Consider the following 23,430-nt stretch of genomic DNA (forward strand, 5'->3'; position numbering starts at 1 on the left):
TACCCCGGGTATAGAATTTAAAATGAAATCGAACCAATCGACGTCGTACCACCCCGGTGCTATGATGACCGAACCGGTGACTCCGAGTGGCAACGGCTCTAAATGACTCGGAGGAATAAAATCTAAATCCTCACCCGTCACGATAAGACTTCCCCTTATAATTACCCCTGCTTCCCTACTATCTCTCAACTCGCTCAACTCGCTCGCACCCATTTCTCCTTCAATAAACTTTGAAGCCAATTCCTCACCTTCAAAGATTTTTCTTTCTCTAACATATAATAATCTTACTAAAGATTGAAGCGTATTAAGTTCTAATTCAGTTTTTGGTATTTCTGAAGACATGGCGGCTAAAATCAACCCTCGCCGTTCAGCTATAATAGCTCTTTTTCTTTTGTTTGATTCTAAAACGGATTCTAGTCTATCGTCTTCGTACGCTTTTATAAGATCGTTTATAGTTTTTTGTAAAACATTTTCATCGTTAATTAAAAAGTGGTATGGTATATCGGGTAACAATCGCTCTATAAAATCTCTATCCGGCGTTCTTATGTGTACATCTGAAAGAAACTCCGCGGGTATGAGGGGAGGTTTATCCGTGGTAAACGCGGGTCTCCCATCTATTTGCGTAAACCAATCAATCTCCGTGGCGCTGGAAATATTAAAATATCCGGCGTTAAACAACACCCTTTTTACGCGTATATATTTTTGACCGTTTAAATTATCTACGACGTCTTCTAATTTAAACGTCTGCTCATTTTGAAACAAGTGAAACGAATGCATTTATTTTAAAGTCTTTTTATATTAAAACTGAAACTAAAATAATGAGTGATTTTAAGTCGTTAAAAAAGCAGATACAATCGATAGCTGATCAGGTAACGAAACAAGTAAATCAAAATGTAGCTAAACGACAAGCTACCACCCCAGCGCATGTACTAGACAGTCCGTATCTCACTGGCGAACTCGAGATTACGGTCAACGCGTCTAACACGTTTTTAACCCCGTTTCCCGACTTAATCTCGGACTATAAAATATCTCGCCTCAATACCAACGATGCTGTACTTCGTTGGAAAATAGACCCCATGTCTTTTTATCAAAATCAGTTAAACTTTGCGATCTATTGCGCTACAACGGGCTGTGGTGTTGGAATCGATATTTTAAACTCGAACAACCGTTACGTTAAAGCCTTATTTAATTTTCATCTATACTTTACGGTGAGAAGGATATTAAACGACATGGCCATAGCAATACCGGGAGAAGACTCGTTTGACGCTCTCAGCAACACCTATGATCGTGGAGCATTTACCAACATCTGTCGGACGTTTGCCATCGATCAAAATAAGTCTTTTAAACAGACGAGAGATCAAAAGACTTATGGCTTAGGTCGGCTTTTTCTTTGGAACGAAAAAACAAAATCGTTTTTACTCTTGCCGTTAGACTATGATAAAAACACGACCACACTCGACGATTTTATCAACCCCACGGGTGATAAAAATTGGGGTTTAGACGATCCAAAAAAACACGATGCTTTTTTTAAGCATTGGAAGGGTTATCTCGAACAAGACGACATCGTCAAAATGGCTTGGTTAGATTTTATACCCACCAAGAGTTCGTTTACCCCCGCGGGAATCATAAAGATCAACGAATCGATCAGATCTTATGTATATGCTTTACTCGGTGCGCAGGCTCAAACAAAAACGAGCGTATTATCACCGGGCACCGGATTAGACGCTCAGAGACAATTTAACGTCATCGTTGAAGATATCATCAATGCAGTAGACGACATGGAAACGAGTATCGATCAATTTCAAGACTCTTTGCAGTATGCCAGAACGCCTTTAAATTTTGTCGTGAAACCGGGGTTATATTTAATTCCATCGGATATGAACTTGAGGGTTGGAACGCACGACGGCTATAACAACAATCTTCAAATCGCTACCCAGAGTATGAACACTGGTTTGGTACCAGATTTAAACTCACAACCTCAACCGGACGACTCTTTTGATGACACCGATGACGTCGCGCCACCAACACCCCTAGAGCCTATGACCGATGTTGTATCACCAACACTAACACCAGCACCAACACCAACACTAACACCAACACCAACACTCACACCAGCACCAACACCTGCACCAACACTAACACCAACACCAACAGTTTTAACCCAACCCACGAAACTACAAACTCACCAAGACGAAAAATTATCGTTGACGGTAGGAATATTAGCTATCGTTGGCATGGGTATTTTAGCTTACGAGGCAACGCGATAAGTCACACTCTAATCTCACAACACAAAAAAAAAGCCTTACCAACTTTGTGCTGGTAAGGCTTTTTTTTTGTGTTGTTTTGTTTTTAACTTTGATTACAACTACCATCGTTTTTGCAGGTATGCAAACACCAAGGCCCCCACACCCAAAAACAAAGCCCACACGTGTTCGGCCAACCACGACACGGACTTACTCAGCGCGTTAAATATCCAACTGAGTACGCTGCCTATGATGCCCGGCAGAGCACCCAACGCGCTCACTCCGAGTTTTTGAAGAGCAGATGCAAAATTAGCGAGTTGTTTTGAAATCCACTCTTTGATACCGCCTTTTGGTGGTGTTGGTGTTGGTGTTGGCGTGGGTGGGGCACCCGCGCCTCTCACGCTAGCGACGATGCTACTCACTATCGTGCTGATGGCTAAACTCAAAGCGGCTAAAATGCTCACTACAGTCACACCTTGTTCTCTAAACAGAGTTCTAATCTTTTCTCCTAGAGTCGTGTCTTTATCTAATATTTTATTAATCGTTTCTTTGATTCTATTGATCTGACTTTTAAGTCCCTCTGAGTCGGTTTTTGCGGCTTCTAATCTGGCAGATCTTTCATCATCTAGCTCTCTTAATTTAATCCTTAAATCTAGTCGTTCTTCTTCGCTTATCCTAGGATCATCCAATTCATGTTCGGCATCAAATATCTCTTGGTCTACCTCTGCGAGACGCGCCACATTAAGTTCTAGGCTACCTCTCAACGTCTGAAGACTTTTGTCTAAACCCTGGAGTTCTCTGTAATTTAACCCCTCCGTTTGAGCGCTGGTGTCGCGTTGTAAATCGTCTATAATCTCGGTTACCTCATCGGTGGCTCTGGGTAGTTCTGTCAAGGGGATACTCTCGGGTTGTACTTTTTCGAGTTTATCTTTTAGTTTGGCAAGTAGTGTTGGTTTATAGTCAGCGATTTTGAGGGTGTCGCGAATAAATGCGGTACCATATTTATTTTGTAAGGTACTTAATTTGTAATATATTCTTTGACCACCTCGTCTATAAGATAATGGTTCTCGACCTTTATATGTTTTAACGTATAGATTTCTGTCTTTACCAATTTCAAAATCGTTGGGGTCGATAAACGCGGGGTCTATATTATTTTGTTTGTAAAATGAATCAACATCTTCTTTTATTACTTTTATAGATAATCTGCTTATTGTTCCCGTGCCGAGGACGCTTTCTGTGTCTACCGGTGGTGTAGTAGTATCAAAGTCGTCATCTACATTGGTCTCTGCTACATCATCATCGTCATAATCATCATCGTCGTAATCATCTGTTCTTTCGTAGTCTGGATCATAAAATCCTCCCTCATCCATTTATTTAATAAACCTATTTAAATTATGCCGTTTTCATTATACTGCCCGGTAGTATACCCTGTGTCACCAGCCAATTTTGCGTGGCCAGAGCTCCACTTATAATACCCGTCAATTTACCCGCATCTTCTACGCTTAGTTTGCTTAAATCCGGCGCTTTCATTTTGAGTAGTTTAGCTCCTACCATGGCGTATCCCATCGAAAGACCCGATATGACGGCTCCGTGATAAATCGTATTAGCTATTCCGTTGGTGTCAAAGTTACTCATCGTTTTTAATATAACAGTTTTTAAATTGCTGGTTTAGCTACAGACCTAAAAGGTCTGATCTATTCCATGTCTAGCGTTTTGGGGGCGCTGGGTGCAGTGGGTTGTGTGACTACCGGCACTGGCTGTACTACCGGCGCAGTTGCCTTACTTTTTAGTACCAGCAGCCCCACTCCTATTATGGACGCTATTGCACCCCACATCGCCCAAGAGTTGTAGTCTGGTGAGCTCGTAGCTTCGTCCGATGTTACGTCCATTTTTGCTAATTTTAATTTCATCTGTCTATTGTGCTCGGCTAAAGCTTTACCCTGCTGTATTCGTTTAGGATTTTTAGTCTTGGTCACTCTCGTTACCGTCGGTGACGACGTTGTTTTTATCGGTTGGGGCGTCTCTGTCTCTGCTGGTTGAGCTGTGATCGGTGCTGTCGCTGCTTGTTGATCTTCCATTTATTATATTAGGTTTATTAAATTTCAAATGTTTTGTTGTGATAATCGTAGCAACTAGGGGTGATATTAAAGTTCCGTACTTGTAACAAACGTCGCTCAACATACCAGCCATACTCGCGCTTATAATAGGATCGGAACTCAAGTCGTTGGTGAGTTCTTCTTCAGAATCTATAGTGACGTTATAGCCTAAAACTTGTACGGGTGTAACAACGGCTAACACTCTCGAAAATAAACTCAAAGTGTATTTACCAACGGTTTTAACAATTTCATTTCCAAATTTAGTTTCGTACAGATGATATAATTTGTCGAGTTCTTTGCTGTCAAGAGCTTCGATATATTTAACGGTGTATTCCTTTCCCAAGTACTTTCTAGAGTTTCCGGCTGCTACGACACCGCACAAACGATCTTTATGTTCTGCGTTGTGATCTTGTTCGTTCGTTAAAGTCAGTTTTAGGTCCTCCATTTAATTAGAAAGGAATTTAATTTTGTTGTAGCTGTTGCAACTTTGTTACACAAGCGAAGGTACTCGTAGGTGTAAAACGATAAATTAATCGATATGACGATAATAGCCAAAAACTGCAAATACTCGAATATTGCTATCATTTACTAACAGCAAAATGTATTTTGTTGACGTTTGTTGATTAACAAATTGTAATACCTGTGTAGCTTGTTGAATAGGTTATTACTCAGCTAGGTTATTTTAGTTAAGCAGCTAGGTTATTTTAGTTAAGCAGCTAGGTCATATTTGTTGATGAGCTAGGTCCTATTTGTTGATGAGCTATGTTATTGACCTACTCAAGTAGCTCGTAACTAACTGGAGGTTCGGTGTATACGACCAATTTACTATATTTCACATCTCTTAAACGTCGTTTTATATAATCTCGTTCTTCAATGGGTACGACGTCATTTTCGTCTAACGCTTGATCAAACGATGTTTTATCTTTGCAGTAAAATAACGCCAACCAAGCCGTGTTTTCTCTATAATCTTTTAAAACGCTGTTGTACTTTTGGGTCAGTAACCAACAGCTGTGATTTACGTGTCTTCCGCTAAACGCCATCTTGCTTAGCGCGCACGTCTTTTTACGATATTTAATCTCTTGATCCGAAGAGCAATCGTCCACGATAAACAGCGTGGCAACACCTTCGAATATTTTACTGTAAAAATCGATCGCTTCGTTGAGCGTCATCTTGTACAAATCCGGATCGCAGAGGTATACCTCGGGATCTGCTTGAATCCACTTTCTTTCGATGTACGTTTTGTTTTTAAATATGGTAGGGCAAATGATGACTATCGCTTCAAATGTATTTTTATAGTCTGACTCTAACAGATCCAAAATCCATTTGGTTTTACCCGAATTTGTTTTGCCGACGATTAAAGCGCAATGCGGTTGTGTCATTTTAACTTAACAGAGATTTAAAATTCCCGTCTTCCAAGTTCAATTGAGCATCCATGACCAAAAATACGTACATCGTGAGGTCACCTTGACTTTCGGCTTCTCTGTTAAATTGAATGTTGATGCCTCCTCCGTCTCCGAGTTTCCTACCGGATCCGTGAGCGGAGTTGTCGTCGTTACTTCTAAAATCGAGCCACAGACCGTACTTGTCTTTTAGGTAGTCTCCGAGGTCAAAACCCGTCAAATTTAAGTCTTTAGCTACTCCGCGCCCGCTTTCGGTATCGCTGTCTCCAAAGAACTTGCTAATTTCGTTCCAGTGTTGATACTGAAACATGCCTTGACTGTAGAGTTGATTGGGTTTACCTTCTACGGTCACCGATGTTTTGGTTAGTTTTGGATTGTAAAATCGCTGCGGATTTTTGACCGCGGGATCTTTAAACAAAAACAAAATACCCTTGAGACTCCTGATGGGTTGATTGACGCTGACGTTCCAAAGCGTGTCCGATTTGTTGACGGATCTAACTTCTAGCGAGTGGATTTTATCAAACAGATATTGCATTAACCCCTTGTGTTTATTCCTGATGGTGATAGCTAGGTCTCTGTTGGTCACCACTTCGTATTCGAGAGACAAGTCTGAGATAGAATACATCGCCGCCGTATCTGAACTGTTGACTACTTTTTCGTGATCGTTAAACTTTATCTCGTACGTCAGAGGTTGTTTTAAACCGCTGGGGTAAAAAGGGTGATGCGAAGTCAGTATGTCAATGTCTAGGGGAATACAATATCTGTTACCATAGGCATCCGCGATAGCCTGATCTTTACCGCTGTTGGCGCCCGCGTTAGCATCTCCAGCCCCAATTCTTAGTTTAGACACGTTTTCTTTTTCTATGCCCGAGTACGCCATGTTTCGAGTTGCCGAGCTGTTGATCCAATTGTCTTTAAAGTTGTGATACACGTCGGCGTTACGATAACTTATAATTTCGTGACCTTGAAGCCTGACGCTGATTTCACTGACTAAATTTCTGGCCAAATTGCTAAAAATGGTTCTATTGTCGTCGCTTCCACCGTCGAGTTCTAAACTAAAAGCTAATTTACAAGTGCCGGGTACGATCACGTCGTCTACGCCCAATTGAGGAAACTTAACTCTCAGCGTTTGCCCCGCCGATATACTACTAGGATTGTGGGTAATGACCACCTCTTTTCTCTCACCCTTGATAGATCTGGGTATTTTTAATAGCCTGCTGGGATTGAGCTTTTTTCCGTACGCATTCATTTTATTTATACGAGTTTTAAATTTAAAGATATCTGTAAGCCAAGAAGCCCACCAAAAGCGTTCCTCCCGCGATAAACGCCAGTTCTTTTTCTATTTGTTGGTCGCTAGGCTCGTAAAAATCTTCGAGTTTGGGTTCGCGGGGTAACTCGACGTTTTCTCCGGTCATTTCGTTGTAGTAACGCAACGCTTGGTCTACGTTGGAAAATGTTTGTTTAGAAGCATTTTGTTTTCTGATACGTTCGTTGAGAAAATCGAGTCGTTTCGTTCGTTCTCGTTGCCACTGATATTTGGCGGCCGAGAGTTCTTCTGTCGCTAAATCGTGTCTCTTACGCTCTTCGCTGCCATCATCCCTTAGACTTGAAAATAAAAAGTTTGAACCCCCAAAAGCTAAGGCGTTTATGATCGCACCTCCAACCATCATTGCAAAAGCTGACGCCATATATTTAATGTATAAAGCCTTTTAAATTATTATTATAGTAAATGATGGATAAACTTCAAAAACTGTATTATAGCCCGAGCGGTTATTGGAAAGGTGAAAGCGCCGTCGACCATTTACACGATAAAACCAAATTCGATAAAAAGGTAATCAGGGATTGGCTTAAAAAACAAGCGATCTGGCAAATTTATCTGCCGGGTCCTGCATATGTACCCAGGCCTACGAGTACTTCGCGAGAGTTTGAAACACCAAACGACTTTCACCAAATGGATGTGCTATACCTACCCTGGGATAAAGTAAAACGCAAGACTTATAAATACGCTTTGACGGTTGTCGACGTAGCGAGTCGATACCACGAAGCAGAACCTTTGGTTTCTAAAACGGCGGATTCCACCCAAGATGCTATCGTCAAGATTTACGCGAGATCTCCTTTGAGTTACCCTAAAACGTTGAGAGTAGACGCCGGTACCGAATTTAAAGGTGCATTTAAAAAATGGATGACCTCAAAAAACGTCGAGATTATCGTAGGTGAACCAGGAAACCACCGATCGCAGGGTATCGTAGAAAGATTTAACCGAACGCTAGCCGAGAGACTGTTTGGTCATCAGTACGCTCAAGAAATGTTAAATCCCGAGAGTAGAAACACGCAATGGGTCGAACGATTACCCAGCGTGGTCAAGGCAATAAATGATGAAACGACGAGATTAATAGCTAAAGCACCGTCAGAGGCGGTTAAACTTGAACAGGTCCGGCAATCGCCGGCTAACCCCGTTAAAACAAAAGAGCAACAATTACCGCAAGATGCCATGGTTAGATATTTATATTACCCGGGCGAGCAAGAGGGTGGAACCTCGAGAAGAGCCACGGATCCCATTTGGAGCGTAGACATTTATTACGTGGAAAAAAGAACGAGTCAATTTAAAATGATTAACGGTAAAAAAGTCACGACGGGTCCTACTCTTTATTACCTTCAAAACGGTCCAAAAAGGAGTTTTGTGAGACAAGAGCTTCAAGTCGTACCCGAGGACACGCAATTACCGCCTAATTAATATCTAGATTACGGTGACCATAAGCGAGCGTGTGTATTCCATCCGGTAAAATGTACCTCTTTGTGTCCAACGGACTCAACGATAGTTTATTTTGAGATATGGTGTAAAGGATGTGATTTTCCGATCTAATGTGAGTCATCGTTTCTGTTTTAGATTTATTTTTAAAGATGCAGTCGTAGTAGTGCCGGTGTTTTAATTTTTTGTCAGTGACCGATTTTGTGACCCCCTTGGCTTTTTTAAGAGTGATGTTGTTGTCATCCGCTAAAATCGAGTACATCTTAGGTCTTACGCAAACGGCTTCTTGAATGACCTTACCTCCAAACTCATCTTTAAATTTACCGATCACTTTCTTATTGGTTGGATCGTATAACTCGTGATCCAGATTGTAATTCGAAAAGTCGTAGTGTCGCCCGTGAGATTGCATGTCTTTGTATATGTCATCCGTGTAAACGACAATCAACAGACTGTCCGTATCCGTATACATCAACCTGATTTTATCTCCGTACTTGTCTTTCAATCGGTTGTAATAAAAATCGTACATCAGCGTCTTTGAGAGATCTAAGATGCTCACTCCGCAGTAAATGGGTTTGTTTAACACGGTTGTCGTTTTATATGTTTCGACAAACGACAGGTCACATTCTGGAAACGGCGTTGTTGTTTTATAGCTCGGTTTTTGAATTATTTTTTTGTATTTTTCTTGATCGCTCTCATTATTGTCTCTCAGTAGGTAACCGTCTATTCGATTTCTAACGTTTTCCATCGTCTTACCAAACACGCTGTTATTCATCAGTTTAAAAAAGTCTTTCTCAAAATCAGAGGTCGCTTTTGTTCGGAGTTGCGTGTTTTTATCGATGTAAGATTTCATCCAAGGCGCTTGTTTAAATTTTAACACGCGATGGACCTTTTTTAATTTCAAGCCGAGTTTGAGATACATCTGCAACGTAACGTAGTGCAACACGTATTTTTGTTTTGGATTAAGCGTACACGTTAATTTTTGTACGTCGCTACTAGGTTCGGTATCCAATAACTCGTTTTGATAATCAGACATCCAATCTTGGGGTATGACCATATTTTCGGGTGCTAGGGGATAATCGTTATGCTTGGCGTGTAGATCGTGCGGGTAATCGAGGTCTACTTCAAAAAAGTAACCGGTGTTGGACGTTTTCTTAAGCGTTAATATTCTTTCTTCGGTAAACGGTTTCGAGGGTGTCCATTTAAAATCGCTGTACGGTAGATATTGACTCATAGCCCAACCGTACAGATTGTTGGCATCCAGATAAGCGATATAACTCGAGGGTTTGTTTGAATCGTAGTCATCGAGATATTGATTATTGGCTTTGTGATGTCTCATTCCACCCACGCTCGATATACCTCCTCGTTTTGCTTTTTCAAAAAATAAATGTTTGTCTACGTCTTGCAATAGTTCGAGTTTAACTTCCGAGTGTTTTAATAGAGCATCCCACGACAATCCGGGTGCGGTAAAATAATTGGCTGGATCTAGCCCGTAGTTTGTAATACACGTTCTTCTAAAGTTTTCAAATACACCTGCAAGTAATAACGTATCGGTAGTCACGTACAAGTCGTGATATTCTCCTAGATTGTGTATATTAAACTCGTTCCACACGCGTTGAGCTCTGTCGTAGTCTTGTTGCGATATATGTTCGTCTTTTAGTCTGCTATAAAACTTGCCGATGGGTGGTAGGCTGGTCTCTTGAAACTTATCAAACGAGTTCATATATTCGTACGGATAAACTCCTTTTTGTAATAGCGAGTCAGGATGTTTAAAATGCTTTTTGAGTAGCTGAAACGACTCTTTTGGACAAGCTTTCACTAATTTATCCAACGATGATGCCATAAAACTAAACGAGTCTAAAAATCGTAGATTTCCTATCGAAAACGAAATATACTTTTCTGAATTTTTAGCGATCACTTGTATTTCTGTTTGGCTACCGTACTCTGAAATACTCTGCATGATTAAATGCGCGTCGTAATTTTGTAAATTGTGAAAAAAGACCGGTATCGGTGTACAACCGGGTTTAATTTGTAGTTTGAGGTTACAATAAGCGTGTGCGGCACCCCTATATTTACCAGTGACGTGACAGTGATCTCTCACCTTTCTAAATTTATTAATGCTCTTTTTGCAGTCGAGACATTTAGACTCGATAAATCCCTTACTATTTTTGTACTGATATTCTTTCTTTTGTTTTATCGTCTTGGGTTCTCTGGGCTTCTGGCACTGACAGTTGCTCGAGTAATTGGGATAAATTGGTTTTTCACAAATCCAACACGCGTTTGTTTTATCATGATGGTCTTTAGCTCGCTCGTTAAATTTCATGGTTTGGGGTTTTTCAAATATGCAATTAATATCGCTTTGTAATTGTAACAACGTCGTTATAAATCTAGTTGAAGCGTCTTTGCCTCTATAAGTCTCTTGATACAAATTTTTAGCGTCGCATCGAACTACAACTAGCGAATAACCGCTAGCTTTGTGAACGTTAATCTTTTTTGTGTTTGTCTCTTTGTCTGAGTGAGTAGGTTTAGATGTTAGTGTCTGTGTGGGTGTTGTTGTTTGTAGTATGGATTCAAAGTCAGCATAAATGACAAATGGTGCTTTTTGTTTGTGCCTATAGTTTTTAAATTCTAATATCGGTACGTCTCTTTCGCCTGGTTGCCCGTCTATGTATTTTGGTTTACCCATAGGAAATACAATCTTTGATGGATGCGCATCTATACCCTTACAATCGGCGATATGTCTGTCTAATTTGTTTTGATTGGTAAAATGACATAGACATCTTCGACAAAAATATTTCTTACATTTATGTTTCGTAACGTCGTACATCAACCTCGTAAAATATTTTATCCAACAATAGTGATGCTTGTCACCTTTAGAAATCAAAAGCAGATCAATCTCTCGTGACCCATAGTTTTTAGACACGTATAATGGATATATCTCACCCTCATAACCGTATACGTTTATCGATAAATTATTTTGTCTTTCTATCTTGGGTATCTGATCGACCGGTGTCGGAAAGTCAACGCCTTTAAAACTGAGTCCGTCGTCTTTGGTGTAAATCGACGGTCTGCTTTCGTTGATTTTATATTTAGGATTATTTCTTATTTGATTTTTTACTTTGTCTGTGTATAACCCCAAGGCAGATCTCAAACACCATCTCAAACACTCGTTGTCTTTGTTTTGTACGTTGATCATCGCCTGTTTAATTTTAAGATGTTCGGGTAGGTTTATGTAAGAACTACCTCTCGCTGGATTATATCTGTTGATGTTGATGTATAACGCGAGTATTGTATCGACTGCCCAACCCGATCCTTGATTCGTATACCTTTCATCCTTTTTGAATAGCTCTTCGATCTCCTCTTTTAAAACCTGTTTTATTTGACTTTGATTTAAAACGGCTTTCGGTTTGCTATAATGAATAGCTTCGATCGTTTCGATTGTACCATCCGGTTTGATTTTTCGATACCTTATTTTTAATACAAGCTCTACTTTTAAACCTCTGAGCTCTCTCAATTCAGACTTGATTTTATTGACTATTTGTTCCTTGTGTGAATCAAAAAACTTGATTAAATCGTGGTTATAAAGTCTGGGATTTAATTCCCAGTTTCTGTAGTAATTTCTAAACCTTCTCGTTTCTCTAAAAGCTGACTCTGTAAAGTATTCGGGTTGTCTGTATGTTTTAATCGCCGAGAGTAAATCTTTTTTCAAAACTCGTCCTTTATAACCCGTCGGTACGTATTCTAGATTTTGTTCGTCTACAATCTGTTTGAGCTCATAAAGTTTCTTTTTCCTCAAGTTTTTAAATTGACTTTCATAATTTTTTATCCCCTCGATGTAGACTTTACGAGTAAGAGAAACATTTTCATTGTGCGGTATATTATACCGCTGCACGTAATCACGCAGCGTAGCTTTGTTCCATTTAGAATATCCTTTGACGGTCGGTCTGAACATATTACTCTCCATTTTATTATAAGAAATATAATATTTTTTTTCTCATTTTTTTTGGAGGGCGATCAATTATTTCATAAACCATGAGAGCTTGACTGTAGTAAAAATTCCCAAGGTCACGTGGTGGTGACTCACACATTTTTCAAGGTCGCGTTGTTTACGCCAAATTTTTATCGTGCCTCAACACGTTTCAAGGTCACGTGGTGGTGACTCTCTCTCTCTCTCCCAACGTCAGATTTATTTTTTTTTTTTTTTTTTTTTTTTCTCTCACACCCGGCGTCAGATTTTTTTTTTTTTTTTTTTTTTTTTTTTTTTCTCCCCCACACCCGGCGTCAGATTTTTTTTTTTTTTTTTTTTTTTTTTTCTCCCCCACACCCGGCGTCAGATTTTTTTTTTTTTTTTTTTTTTTTTTTTTTTTCTCCCCCACACCCGGCGTCAGATTTTTTTTTTTTTTTTTTTTTTTTTTTTCTCCCCCACACCCGGCGTCAGATTTTTTTTTTTTTTTTTTTTTTTTTTTTTCTCCCCCACACCCGGCGTCAGATTTTTTTTTTTTTTTTTTTTTTTTTTTTTTTTTCTCCCCCACACCCGGCGTCAGATTTTTTTTTTTTTTTTTTTTTTTTTTTTCTCCCCCACACCCGGCGTCAGATTTTTTTTTTTGAGATCGGGGGATTCCCCTATATTTTTCCCCAACTATTTTTAGAATCGAGAGCGGCGTGCTCAGGCTTGCCGCAGATTTTTTCCATTTTGCTCCGGTTCCCCCACCTCCCCTACTACTCGGGCGCGCCTGCATATTGCATACATTACAGCGCGGCCGCCATTTTGAAATCGCATGGGGGATCGCATGGGGGACGATATTTGTGGAATCTGATGACTGAAATTCGTCTTGTGGCCAGATGGATGAAAATATTGAGACCAAACAACGTTTTTTCGAAAAGGTATGAGTTGCTCTACGACTACAAACCTTAACTTTGGAAATTTGTGTCCTGGATGAAAAGATAATTGCGATCGAAAGATGTAGCAAAATCGCTACATCGGCGGCCAAAAAAATTCAGTCTTTTTGGAAGCATTCAGCGTCTGGCCGTACTACAGAGCTTGCGATAGTACTGTACGGCCAGACGCAGTCGGGCTAGTAAAACGTCTGAAAATTGCGATTTTCAGTTCAAGAAAATTGGCTCTCCGTGCCGCTCCGAGATTGGCTGCCATGTTGCCTCAGTGGCAGTGCAGAACATTCCATTATGCTAAAGGGTGATAGCGTTGTACAATAAACCTCAGTCCCTCAGTCTCTCACAGATCAGAATGCACTGGTATCCCTCTGCATCAAGGCGCCCTCTGTTGTGTATAAGATAATGTCATTACCTACCCACCCCTACTTGAAATGGTGTAGTCCAAGCTTTGTGCGAAGTCAAGATGGCGGACAACGGCCGTGCAAGTTAAAGGTCATTTTTTCGCGTGAAAATACTATATTTTTAACAACAAAATGGAAAGTCAATCCATTTGATGGAAATTCTCTTTTACTCTATGCTTAACAATTATATACCTTTTTTGTCAATTCAGAATGTGTTTTGGATGTGTTGACGGTGTGTTGACGCTTCTGTCATGTGTTGACGCTGTGTTGACGCTGTGTTGATGCTTTTAGTGCGACCCGTAGGGCCTAATGTAAACATAAACATGATAAATCATTTAAATGTTGTTTCTCGCGGGTCCTACTAAACTGCGTCAACAAGCGTCAACAAGCGTCAACGGTCGTCAACAAGCATCAACAAATTTTGTATGGCTGCTTTTGAACATTAAAACTAAAGTAGCTTTAATTTATATGGCGAAAAAGCAGTAATCATGGTAATGAACATCTTCTGCATATCAAGTGAACTTAAAATTATTTAAAAACTTGTTTTATGAATGCGAAATGTACAATGAGTTTGTCGATTAGTGTTGGCCGCCATCTTGTTTGGACGGCGATGTACACTGCGCGCATGCGTAGTATGGCTCTGGCCTCTGTACACTTCACGCATGCGTAGTACGGCTAGCTTCACGTAAACAAAATGGCGGCCACCCCAAACTCGACAAACTCATCGTACATTTCGCGTTAAAAAAAACCAAGTTTTTAAATAATTTTAAGTTTAATTGATATGCAGAAGATGTTCTTTATTGCCTTTTCTACCATATAAAGCTACTTTTAATGTTCAAAAGCATATACAAAATTTGTTGATGCTTGTTGACGACCATTGACGCTTGTTGATGCTTGTTGACGCTTGTTGACGCAGTTTAGAAGGACAGTTTCTCGCACGTCCCCACCTACATGTAGGCCTACTTCATTATTTGATACTTGATACTCGGTTGGTTTCCTCCTGAAAACATCCTCTTTCTTGGGATTTTGATAAGGAGGTCAAGATGCGAGGCACTGTGCAGCAGGATTCACAATGAGTCTAAATGTTGGCGATCGTGTAGTGTAGGGCCCGGTTCCTATAAGGGAACAAAATCCACTTAAAAATTATTGGACTTACCCAAACCAGTTGGCGACATCCTCAATAAACAGGTATGTCATAGATAGAGGGCACTTTTTTTTTTTTTTAGGGAAATTGGGGGGTAAGATGACGATGACAGCGCGGCGACAACACGCGACCCGAAAATAAAGATGGCGATCACCGCGCGATGTACCGTGAGCACGCACGGCGCGCTTAATCGCAAGGCACAAACTGCGCAGAAAAATCGTGATTTCTACCCCAAGAATCTGTTCAAAATTGCAAAACGGGTATCATTAGAATTGAGAAAAGTCTGCTTTTGATTGTAAAGTGATTTTTGAGCAATATAAAACATTTTATATTGCAAAACAAAACAGGGCCCCTACACTTCACGATCGCCGAAAATTTGACCCCTGAAATTCGTTCTCGCATGGTTGGTTCTTGCAAGAATAACACAAAAGCGCCCAGTGTTGAAAGGAGGATGGTTGTGTACTTTTTTTTGGTAGCCCAATTAAAATTGGCATGATCGGCCGCATTCCAGGAAATATATTATAATACCCTTCTCATCATCATACTTCATCGTTTAAAGAAATAAAAGTCAACTTAGCTTAAATCCCATTTACTGACTTTCAAAGTCCGCCCCCCCCCCTCTTTTTTTTGGGGGGGGGGGGTTTGTTTATTTGTTTTGTTTGTTTTGTACCTGTTGAAGTTACGTAAAAGGTTACATAGTAATAGTGTCGTTGGTAAATTTGTTCTTATTCCTCCATGGTAAAAATGTGATGGGGGAAATGGGGAATGCAAAGTCAAGATAAATTCTGCATGTACATGTATTTTCATAATAGATTTGTTTTAACCATTAGACTACCACAATTGTATCAGAATTCATTCTAGTTATTTATGAATTTGAACATGTTGTGTTGAAATTTGAGTTAGTTACAATTTTAGGCAATACTTTCATAAGTTACTATATTTTGTTTCATTTATCAGAAACCTGATTCATCAACAGATTGCACGACAACCAACCTCCATTTGCCACAAGTAGAAAAACCTCGACAGAAATGGAATTCGACAAGGTTCTCAAGACTGTCGGGGAGTTTGGCCGAGTCCAGAAGTCCAACTTCCTTCTACTGGCGTCGATGAACGGCTTCATGGCCATGCACATGCTGGCCCTGGCGTTCGTCGGGAAGGAGCCCCAGCATGTCTTCTGTGGAGACAACCCCCGCGCCACAGTGCATCCCTGTAGCCCCAAGGCCCGACCGTGTTCTCATTACACCTACTCCAATGAGTTTACGTCCATTGTCACAGAGGTGAGTATAAGGCCGCAGGAAAGAGCTGTCAATCACCAAAACGCTAACTCGTCGTTCCCTCGCATAGTTCTGAATGCATCCAGCACCCGATTTCACGAAGCGCTGCGACGCGTCGCAACTTGAGTTACGACGTGTAACACGTCGCAACTCGCGATGCGTCGTATCTTCCATTTCACGAAAGTTGCGATGTGTTGAACGCGTCGTAAGTTCCTTGACAACGGCTTAAAACACGTCGCAAGTTACGACGTGTCTAGTGGTCGTCGCAAAATAAGAAGAGTCATTTCTAAGGCAGTTTTATGCCATAAACATTACATTAACAAGATTATAATACCGAGGCAATGTGTGTAAAGTTGTAAATAGAAAATTCATTGAATAATTATGAATTAGACCGGAATATTAGAGTTGAAATTTCAAAGTAGCTATAACAGTCCAATGAGACCTTGTTTTCCTTCAAAATTGCATCGCACGGCCGCCATTTTGTTTTACGTTTTAACAAATTTCGAGCTGAGATCGGACGACTCTTTGCTGAATATCAGACGACTATTTACTGTACGCTGACTAAATACATAAAACAGTCACCGAGTTGTGCTATAAATACACCTACGACGCGTCGCACTTACGACGTATTTTGTGAAATGGATCACAGGACGCGTCGCAGCTACGACGCGACGCATCACTGCGATGCATCTTAAGTTACGAAGAGTTTGATGAAATTGGGTGCAGATGCGCATTAGTTTCAAATACAAATTTACAGGTATGATGAAGGGCGGGCAGGAACTAGTCTACGGTTCGAGAACTGAATTATTGTCGGCCCACAACCAATTGGAAAGTTTAAAGTATCTATTCTATAAAAAAATGAGCAGACTTTAGGTCAATAAATTGTATCATTTCAAACTGTATAACCTTTTCATTCCTAGAAAATTACAATTATATATTAAAAGGTCAATTTTCCGGATCAGACTCTGTAAATAGCGAGACATTTCATCTTTAACCAATCTTTTTACTCTCCCACACCCTCCCCCACCCACAACCCCTCCCCTTCCCCCTTCTTGCCCCACCCCCTTCTTGCCTCGCACCCATTCAACCACCTCATGTGACAGTGGGATCTGGTCTGCGGCAACGCCTACAAGGTCGGACTTGTCCAGTCCATCTTCATGTTTGGCGTCCTGACTGGCGTCATGCTGTTCGGCATGATGGCCGACAAATACGGGCGCCGGAAAATCTCCCTGCTGGGACTGATTTTGATGTCTATGTTTGGCATGCTGAGCGCACTGACGCAGTCCTACGTCCAGTTTGCAGTCACGAGGTTAGTTAATGCGGGAGTAGCAACAGCTTGAGTAGGGCCTAAAGGATGAAAAAGAAAAGGGTTCAGATTGTCGATATAAGTAAATGGGTCATTCCATCGGGTTGGGAAGCTGTGCATGTTACATCCATATATTTGGTTATAATTTATTAAAAGTATCAATGCATTCTAAACAATTGTTTAGCATAATATTTGTCTTAAGGTGTTTCAATACTTGAGAAAGTTTGAAATCATTTGAAAGTACTTTCGCAAAAATATGAGCAAAAATGTATTAATTCAGACGTAACATTGACACCGTGTCAATGTTACATCCAAATATTCTTTTTTTGGCATTTTTTACACGTATGTAAAATATTACCCAAACTGACATTGCATATTTACAACTGGACACCTAAGCACGTAGAAAAGCTTTTGTTTTGGTATAGTCAGGGTTCAAATATAGCAGAAACAATACCTCAAGTGTGGATGTAACGGTGTAAAAATCACTCAATCGAAGTGTGACATTGGGTTTTACACCGTGTCAATGTTACATCCACACAACCAAGCTATCATTTCTGCTCCATTTGATACCTGACTACCGTAACAAAAGCTTTTCTTATTGTGTTGCATGTATAGTAAGAAGTACGCAAAGTGAATTTGGGTGATGTTTCGCAGAAATTAAAAAAAAAAGGTACAAATGTCACGCGGTGTCAATGTTACATCCAAAATGACATTTTTTGCTCATATTTTTGGCAAAATATATTGAAATCATTTCAAACTTTCTGCAGTCGTTGAAACACCCAACAACAAATATTATGTAGAGCAACTGCTAGCAAGGCGTTCATGCTTTTCTTAATATGGTCATATGTCACACATTGTTCCCCAACCCGGTGGAATGACCCAAATATGAATGTATAGTCGTAGTCTGAATGTTTTTTTTTACCAATTTCGAAGCCAAGTGGACAGGACATAACCACGTGTGCCTGCTACAATGTACTTCACATGTGTATAGCGCGAAGTGTGTACAACTTAGACCAAAAAAAATAATAGTTCTGCTTCCGGTTTCCCTACCTACCCTATTCTGACAGCCCCTACCCTAATTTTTTTATTGGGAAAATGAGAAGAAAAAAAAAACACCCGAAACCATAAATTTCTACCTTTTACCCTTGACTACACACAGACGCCTCCATATGTGACCTGTTCTGTCAAAAGCAGACGCTTCTGGGCAGAGGTTGAAATTGAGATAGGGCCCCAAAAAAACGGTGTGGGGGTGATTTTTTTCGATTTCCAAATTTTTGCATATTTGTAATCCTGAACATGTCTAAAATATACTGTAAAAGTTTGAAACCCTACTTTGAACTCTAAATATAGTATTTTTGATGATTTGTTGAGGTATATCAGTTAAAGAAATTACTGTTTTGTGACGTTTGTGGCCATTTTCTCCGTTTTCTACTTTTCGACACAATGAACTTCAAATTAGCATAACTCTGCCCAGGAATGACCGGTTTCAAAAATTTAACCACCTATTAAAAGGAAAAAGAACATATTTTTACAATATGTAAAAATCTCATTTTTGACCTTATGCCCAGAAAAGTCGGATTTTGACAGAACAGGTCACATATGATCGTACACAAAAAGAATTTGCCAAAAAAAAAAAATTCCCTACCTACCTACCCTATTTTCAAATGCCATGTAACTGGAAGCAAAAGTATTTTTTTTTTTTGCCTTACCGGTATTTTATTCTGGATGTGCACAAAGCCGTAGCGTCTTGCACTTGAGCATCAGGCGCTGTCGGCAGTGCGTTCAAATGTCTCTCCCAGTGGTTTCCCCTAAATCTCCCTGTCCTACTGTTAAAGGGAATATACAACATTTGCAAATATCGAAAAATAAAACTACCAAGTTTTTACGAAATACCTTACTAGGATGTTGGTAAATGATAGTCTCAAGCATTTTGTAAAATTATGGCACCTGGTGTGAAGTCATTTTCAAGAAAATGGTATTTTTGTATACATTTCCAACGGTGGTCGGCCGACCAGCGTTGGAAAAACCTAACTATTTTTCAACTACTGCTCCAAGTTAACCATTTTTTCAGTCCAAATTTTGTTTGCTATGGGTTACATGTTTCATGAACGGGTGCAGGCCAGCTAGACTGGTTCCCGTGCCTTACAATTTTCCATCATCTATAAATTGATCCATTTTATCTTTTGTGGAGTCAGGGAACCAGACTACTTAAACATTTTTGTTTTTCTTGGTTTTTCCAACCTTTTCGAACAAAAAACTTAAAAAATGTCAGTGTAACAATATTTGATCTATATATACTAACCCCTCAAATAGTTCATTTTTGAAAATTACATCAAAAACCAATGATGTACATTCCCTTTAAGGGAGTACTATAAATTTTGCATAAATTTTCAGAGATATTTTTTTGGATCCAATTTTCAGGTTCTTGTTGGGCATGGCTACAGGGGGAGTGATCCTCTGCAGTTTTGTGCTTGCTACAGAGAACCTGGGCACGGCGTACAGGGGTCCTGCAGGCACGATCCTGCAAGCCATCTTCTGCATTGGAATCATGGTAGGTAGTCATGGTTGTAGCGGACGACTCGATGGCTTTGCTAATCACAGAATTAGGCCCGTTCTTAACCCTAACCGCCCTGAATCCTCCAAAATCCTTTTTGCAAATTGGAGGAATTTGCAGGATTGAGGTTACATGGCCAAAGTGCGTTGCTGATTTCGGAGTACGCACTGTGTCAAGGTCTTGGGCCGGACCTTGTGTTGTTTATGCTCAGCCGTGCATAAATATAGTCCTTGATTATACTTGACATCCTCCGCACTGCTCCAGGATGTCACTGCCTCTGCCTCAGCCTATTGACAGTCGTAGCCGGAGGATTTTGCAGGATTCAGGCAGTTGTCACCCCTCCATGGACCATATTCAAGAAACAACGGAGGAATTTGCAGGATTGAGGCTATATGCTATTTTTCCATGAGGCCAATTGGAGGATTTTGCAGGATTGAGGCTACAGCCTAGCAAAAAGGCCTAGGGAGTTAGGGTTAATACCGTACTACTGCAATGCCGAACTCAATTAGAATTGTTTGAATTCTGCACGACAGTACATATCATTTAGAACCATTTGGCTCAGAAAAATTGAGTTTGGCACAGTACCATCCTTCGGCTCAACGGGGTCTGTCGTACTATCATCGTTCTGAATGGCAGTGGCACGACTCGGTTCCGAACGCTGTGCCATTGCTGTGACAAACTCAATTCAAATAGAAGTTGACCTCAGTAATAATTGATAGCAACGAAAAGGCGTTGAGATGCCTGAAACTTATTTTAATCATGGCAAGCTACTCTGAATGCATTTAGTTCGACTAATTAAACTTGTCATTTAGAGCAACTGTCATGCTAGACGAGCTGTAGGCCTTTATCATACTGCCACCATTTCAGTCATGTACCCTGTATCCAATAACAGTACTGAATGATAATGGTTTTTGTGCAAAAAGGAACCAGACTATTTGTCCTTCCAGCCTCGCTTTGGTTACGTTGATTTGAATGGGGAAAAAAAATCAAGATGGCCGCAACATGATAATGGTCTATTGCCAAGCTCCTTTTGAATAGATTTCAGCACGGCAGTAGCGCGACATTTAGAATGGGCCTAGTCCCCACAAAACTCTAGTGGCTGTGCAGTTTGCAAAAGTGTGTTATTTCTACCTAGATGTATTCTTTTATTAACCTTTTTTTTTAAATCAATCTTGTAATTTTTCGTACTTGTTATCTCATGTTCATGTTATTCTTCAGCTGTTTGCCGTGCTAGCCTACTTCATCAGGAGCTGGCGAGTGCTTCTCTTCACCACGACTCTGCCTCTGATCGGCTACCTCTCTATCAATTGGTTTGTATTTCGCCTCCTTACGGCTGTGGCTTAGTAGTAACACACGTGTCTGTGAGAACTGGCGCAAGCCGCTTCCACAAACGAATGTGTTTTAGCAAGCCGTCCCTAATTTCAAAACTTGGAAACCTTTGGCGCTTATAGGTAGTAAAATATGCACATGGATTTGTTGAACACAGAAATGTTTTGGCTTATCATTTAACACACATCAGCCGAAGCAACTGGTTAAACTGGTGACAGTTTCAAGGAGTTGCTTGTTGCCATGCTAAATATTTGCTTTTGCAAAAACAGAGTACCAGCCACAAATTATTGTCATACGAGGTAAAGTGATGGAAATTGATTCACAGCTGATGTTTTTGCTTAGCCCTGAACAATTCTAAGCAATTTCTAAGAAATTCCCATTGGATACGCAAACCGTAAGTGCAGAATTTTCTGCTGCAGTAAGCAAGGATGTTTTGCTTACGGTAAGTAGAGCCATAAAATTGGGCCCAGCGCCACAATTTATTGCGCAAGTTGCGCAACATTTCAGGCTGCGCAACATTTCAAGTTACGACAATTTCACGAAAGTTTCGTAGTGCATAAGTCCGCGACTTGCGCAACAAATTATGGTGTAACTTGTGCAATCATTTTAGGAGACGATTGAAAATTGCCTATTTTACCAGCAAATCGTGATCGTCGGGGAGCCTGCTATTGCACAACTTATCAAGGTTGATACCAGACACTCGCAGCTTTGCGTTTGAAGTAAAATAATTGCTATTTTACTCTTGACAGAGTTTTTAGTGCTGCCGCATGATTCCGAAGAAAGTCAGACAAAAATATTTTCAAAATGGCGGGCGGAGGTGATTTGACAACTGTCTCATGAACAAACAAAATCATACATGAACAGCCGTCGTAAATGCTGTTATTATCCTCATCCAAGATGTTAAGATTATTTAAAACATTGTGCAGCTTTGACAAAATTCATGAAATTGATCGTAAGTTTATTGCTCAGCTGTATTAGTTTTACAGCGTTAAGTTTTACGCATGGCGTAAGTTGCACATTGTTTCGTGAAATTGGCTGCATGTGTTTTCTCCAGAATAACGTTCGAAGTATTGTGAGTTTTTGATGCATTGCCTGTATCTTCATTGCAGGCTTGTGCCAGAGTCGCCACGCTGGTTGGCATCCCAGGGCCGGGTGTCCGAAGCCGAAGATATCCTCTACTACATCGGCCACACAAACGGCAAAAACATCACCAAGGCGATGGTAAGATATTATGCAGCAATTAGGCCGCCCCAAAAAATATTCGGTCTCTGGTCTGACCAAAGTTCCGGAATTGACGCGGGGAGGCGGCTTTTTTTTTTTTTTTTTTCTTTTTTTTTTCTCTTCAAGCTTGGATTGTACAGACATGGTGGGGTACTATTTTGCTTTTTTGGTGTCCTCATGTACATTGGTGTCCTCCATAATTTGCCTTGGTGCTCTCGATCATTTGCCTTGGTGCAATTTCCCATTCCTTGGTGCTCTTTGGTAACAAAAATTGAGGAGGTGCGGCAAAAGAGGGCGCTGTTGGAGCTACCGCGGAACATTTTGGAGAGAAAAAAAGATTGACGCGCACGATTAAAATCGACGCGCGCGCTGACCAGAGACCGACTTATTTTTTTTTTGGCCTTATCTGTAGTGTTTTAATAGACAGTTCCATTCAGCTTTGTCAGAGTTGTAATCAAGGGATCTTCAAGACAATCACTAGTTTATCACAATTCAATATCATTGAACCAATTAGCACAGGTGCTATAGTTTATTTTGTATTCTGAAAGATCATCAAACAAATCGGGCGATTCACAATGCAGTGCGCCACCAAGAGTTTGCCATGGAGAAGCAACTTTTCAAGTTTGCGGTCAACAAAACGTGGCCCGTTTGAATGAGTGTTGAGCTAATTTGTTATAGATTGGGGCATAGCGTTCTGCCGCCTTACAAAAAACACTGTATTGATAAAAAGAACAGAACAGGACAAACATATACCCGAAACATACGCTTATGAAACGACTGACCGGAAAAACAAACAATTTCAAATTTCCCGCGCTGCGACTTT

General features: G+C 40.4%; 1 protein-coding gene across 2 annotated transcripts in view; it reads left to right on the top strand.

Moving 5' to 3' along the window:
- The window catches only part of LOC119735796 (solute carrier family 22 member 15-like), a 37,945-nt gene that overhangs the window by 3,484 nt on the left and 11,031 nt on the right, over positions 1-23,430 (top strand). The window contains exons 2-6 of one of the 2 annotated variants that reach the window (XM_038209731.1): positions 15,881-16,200; positions 17,301-17,506; positions 19,925-20,054; positions 21,276-21,367; positions 22,496-22,607. In XM_038209731.1, the coding sequence (XP_038065659.1) occupies positions 15,952-16,200; positions 17,301-17,506; positions 19,925-20,054; positions 21,276-21,367; positions 22,496-22,607 (789 nt within the window). In that variant the 5' untranslated portion in view covers positions 15,881-15,951. The remainder of the gene's footprint in view (positions 1-15,880; positions 16,201-17,300; positions 17,507-19,924; positions 20,055-21,275; positions 21,368-22,495; positions 22,608-23,430) is intronic. The other variant, XM_038209732.1, reaches the window with a different exon arrangement.

The sequence above is a fragment of the Patiria miniata genome, unplaced genomic scaffold (genome assembly GCF_015706575.1).
Source record: "Patiria miniata isolate m_02_andy unplaced genomic scaffold, ASM1570657v1 HiC_scaffold_29, whole genome shotgun sequence".
In the NCBI taxonomy this organism is placed as follows: Eukaryota; Metazoa; Echinodermata; class Asteroidea; order Valvatida; family Asterinidae; genus Patiria; species Patiria miniata.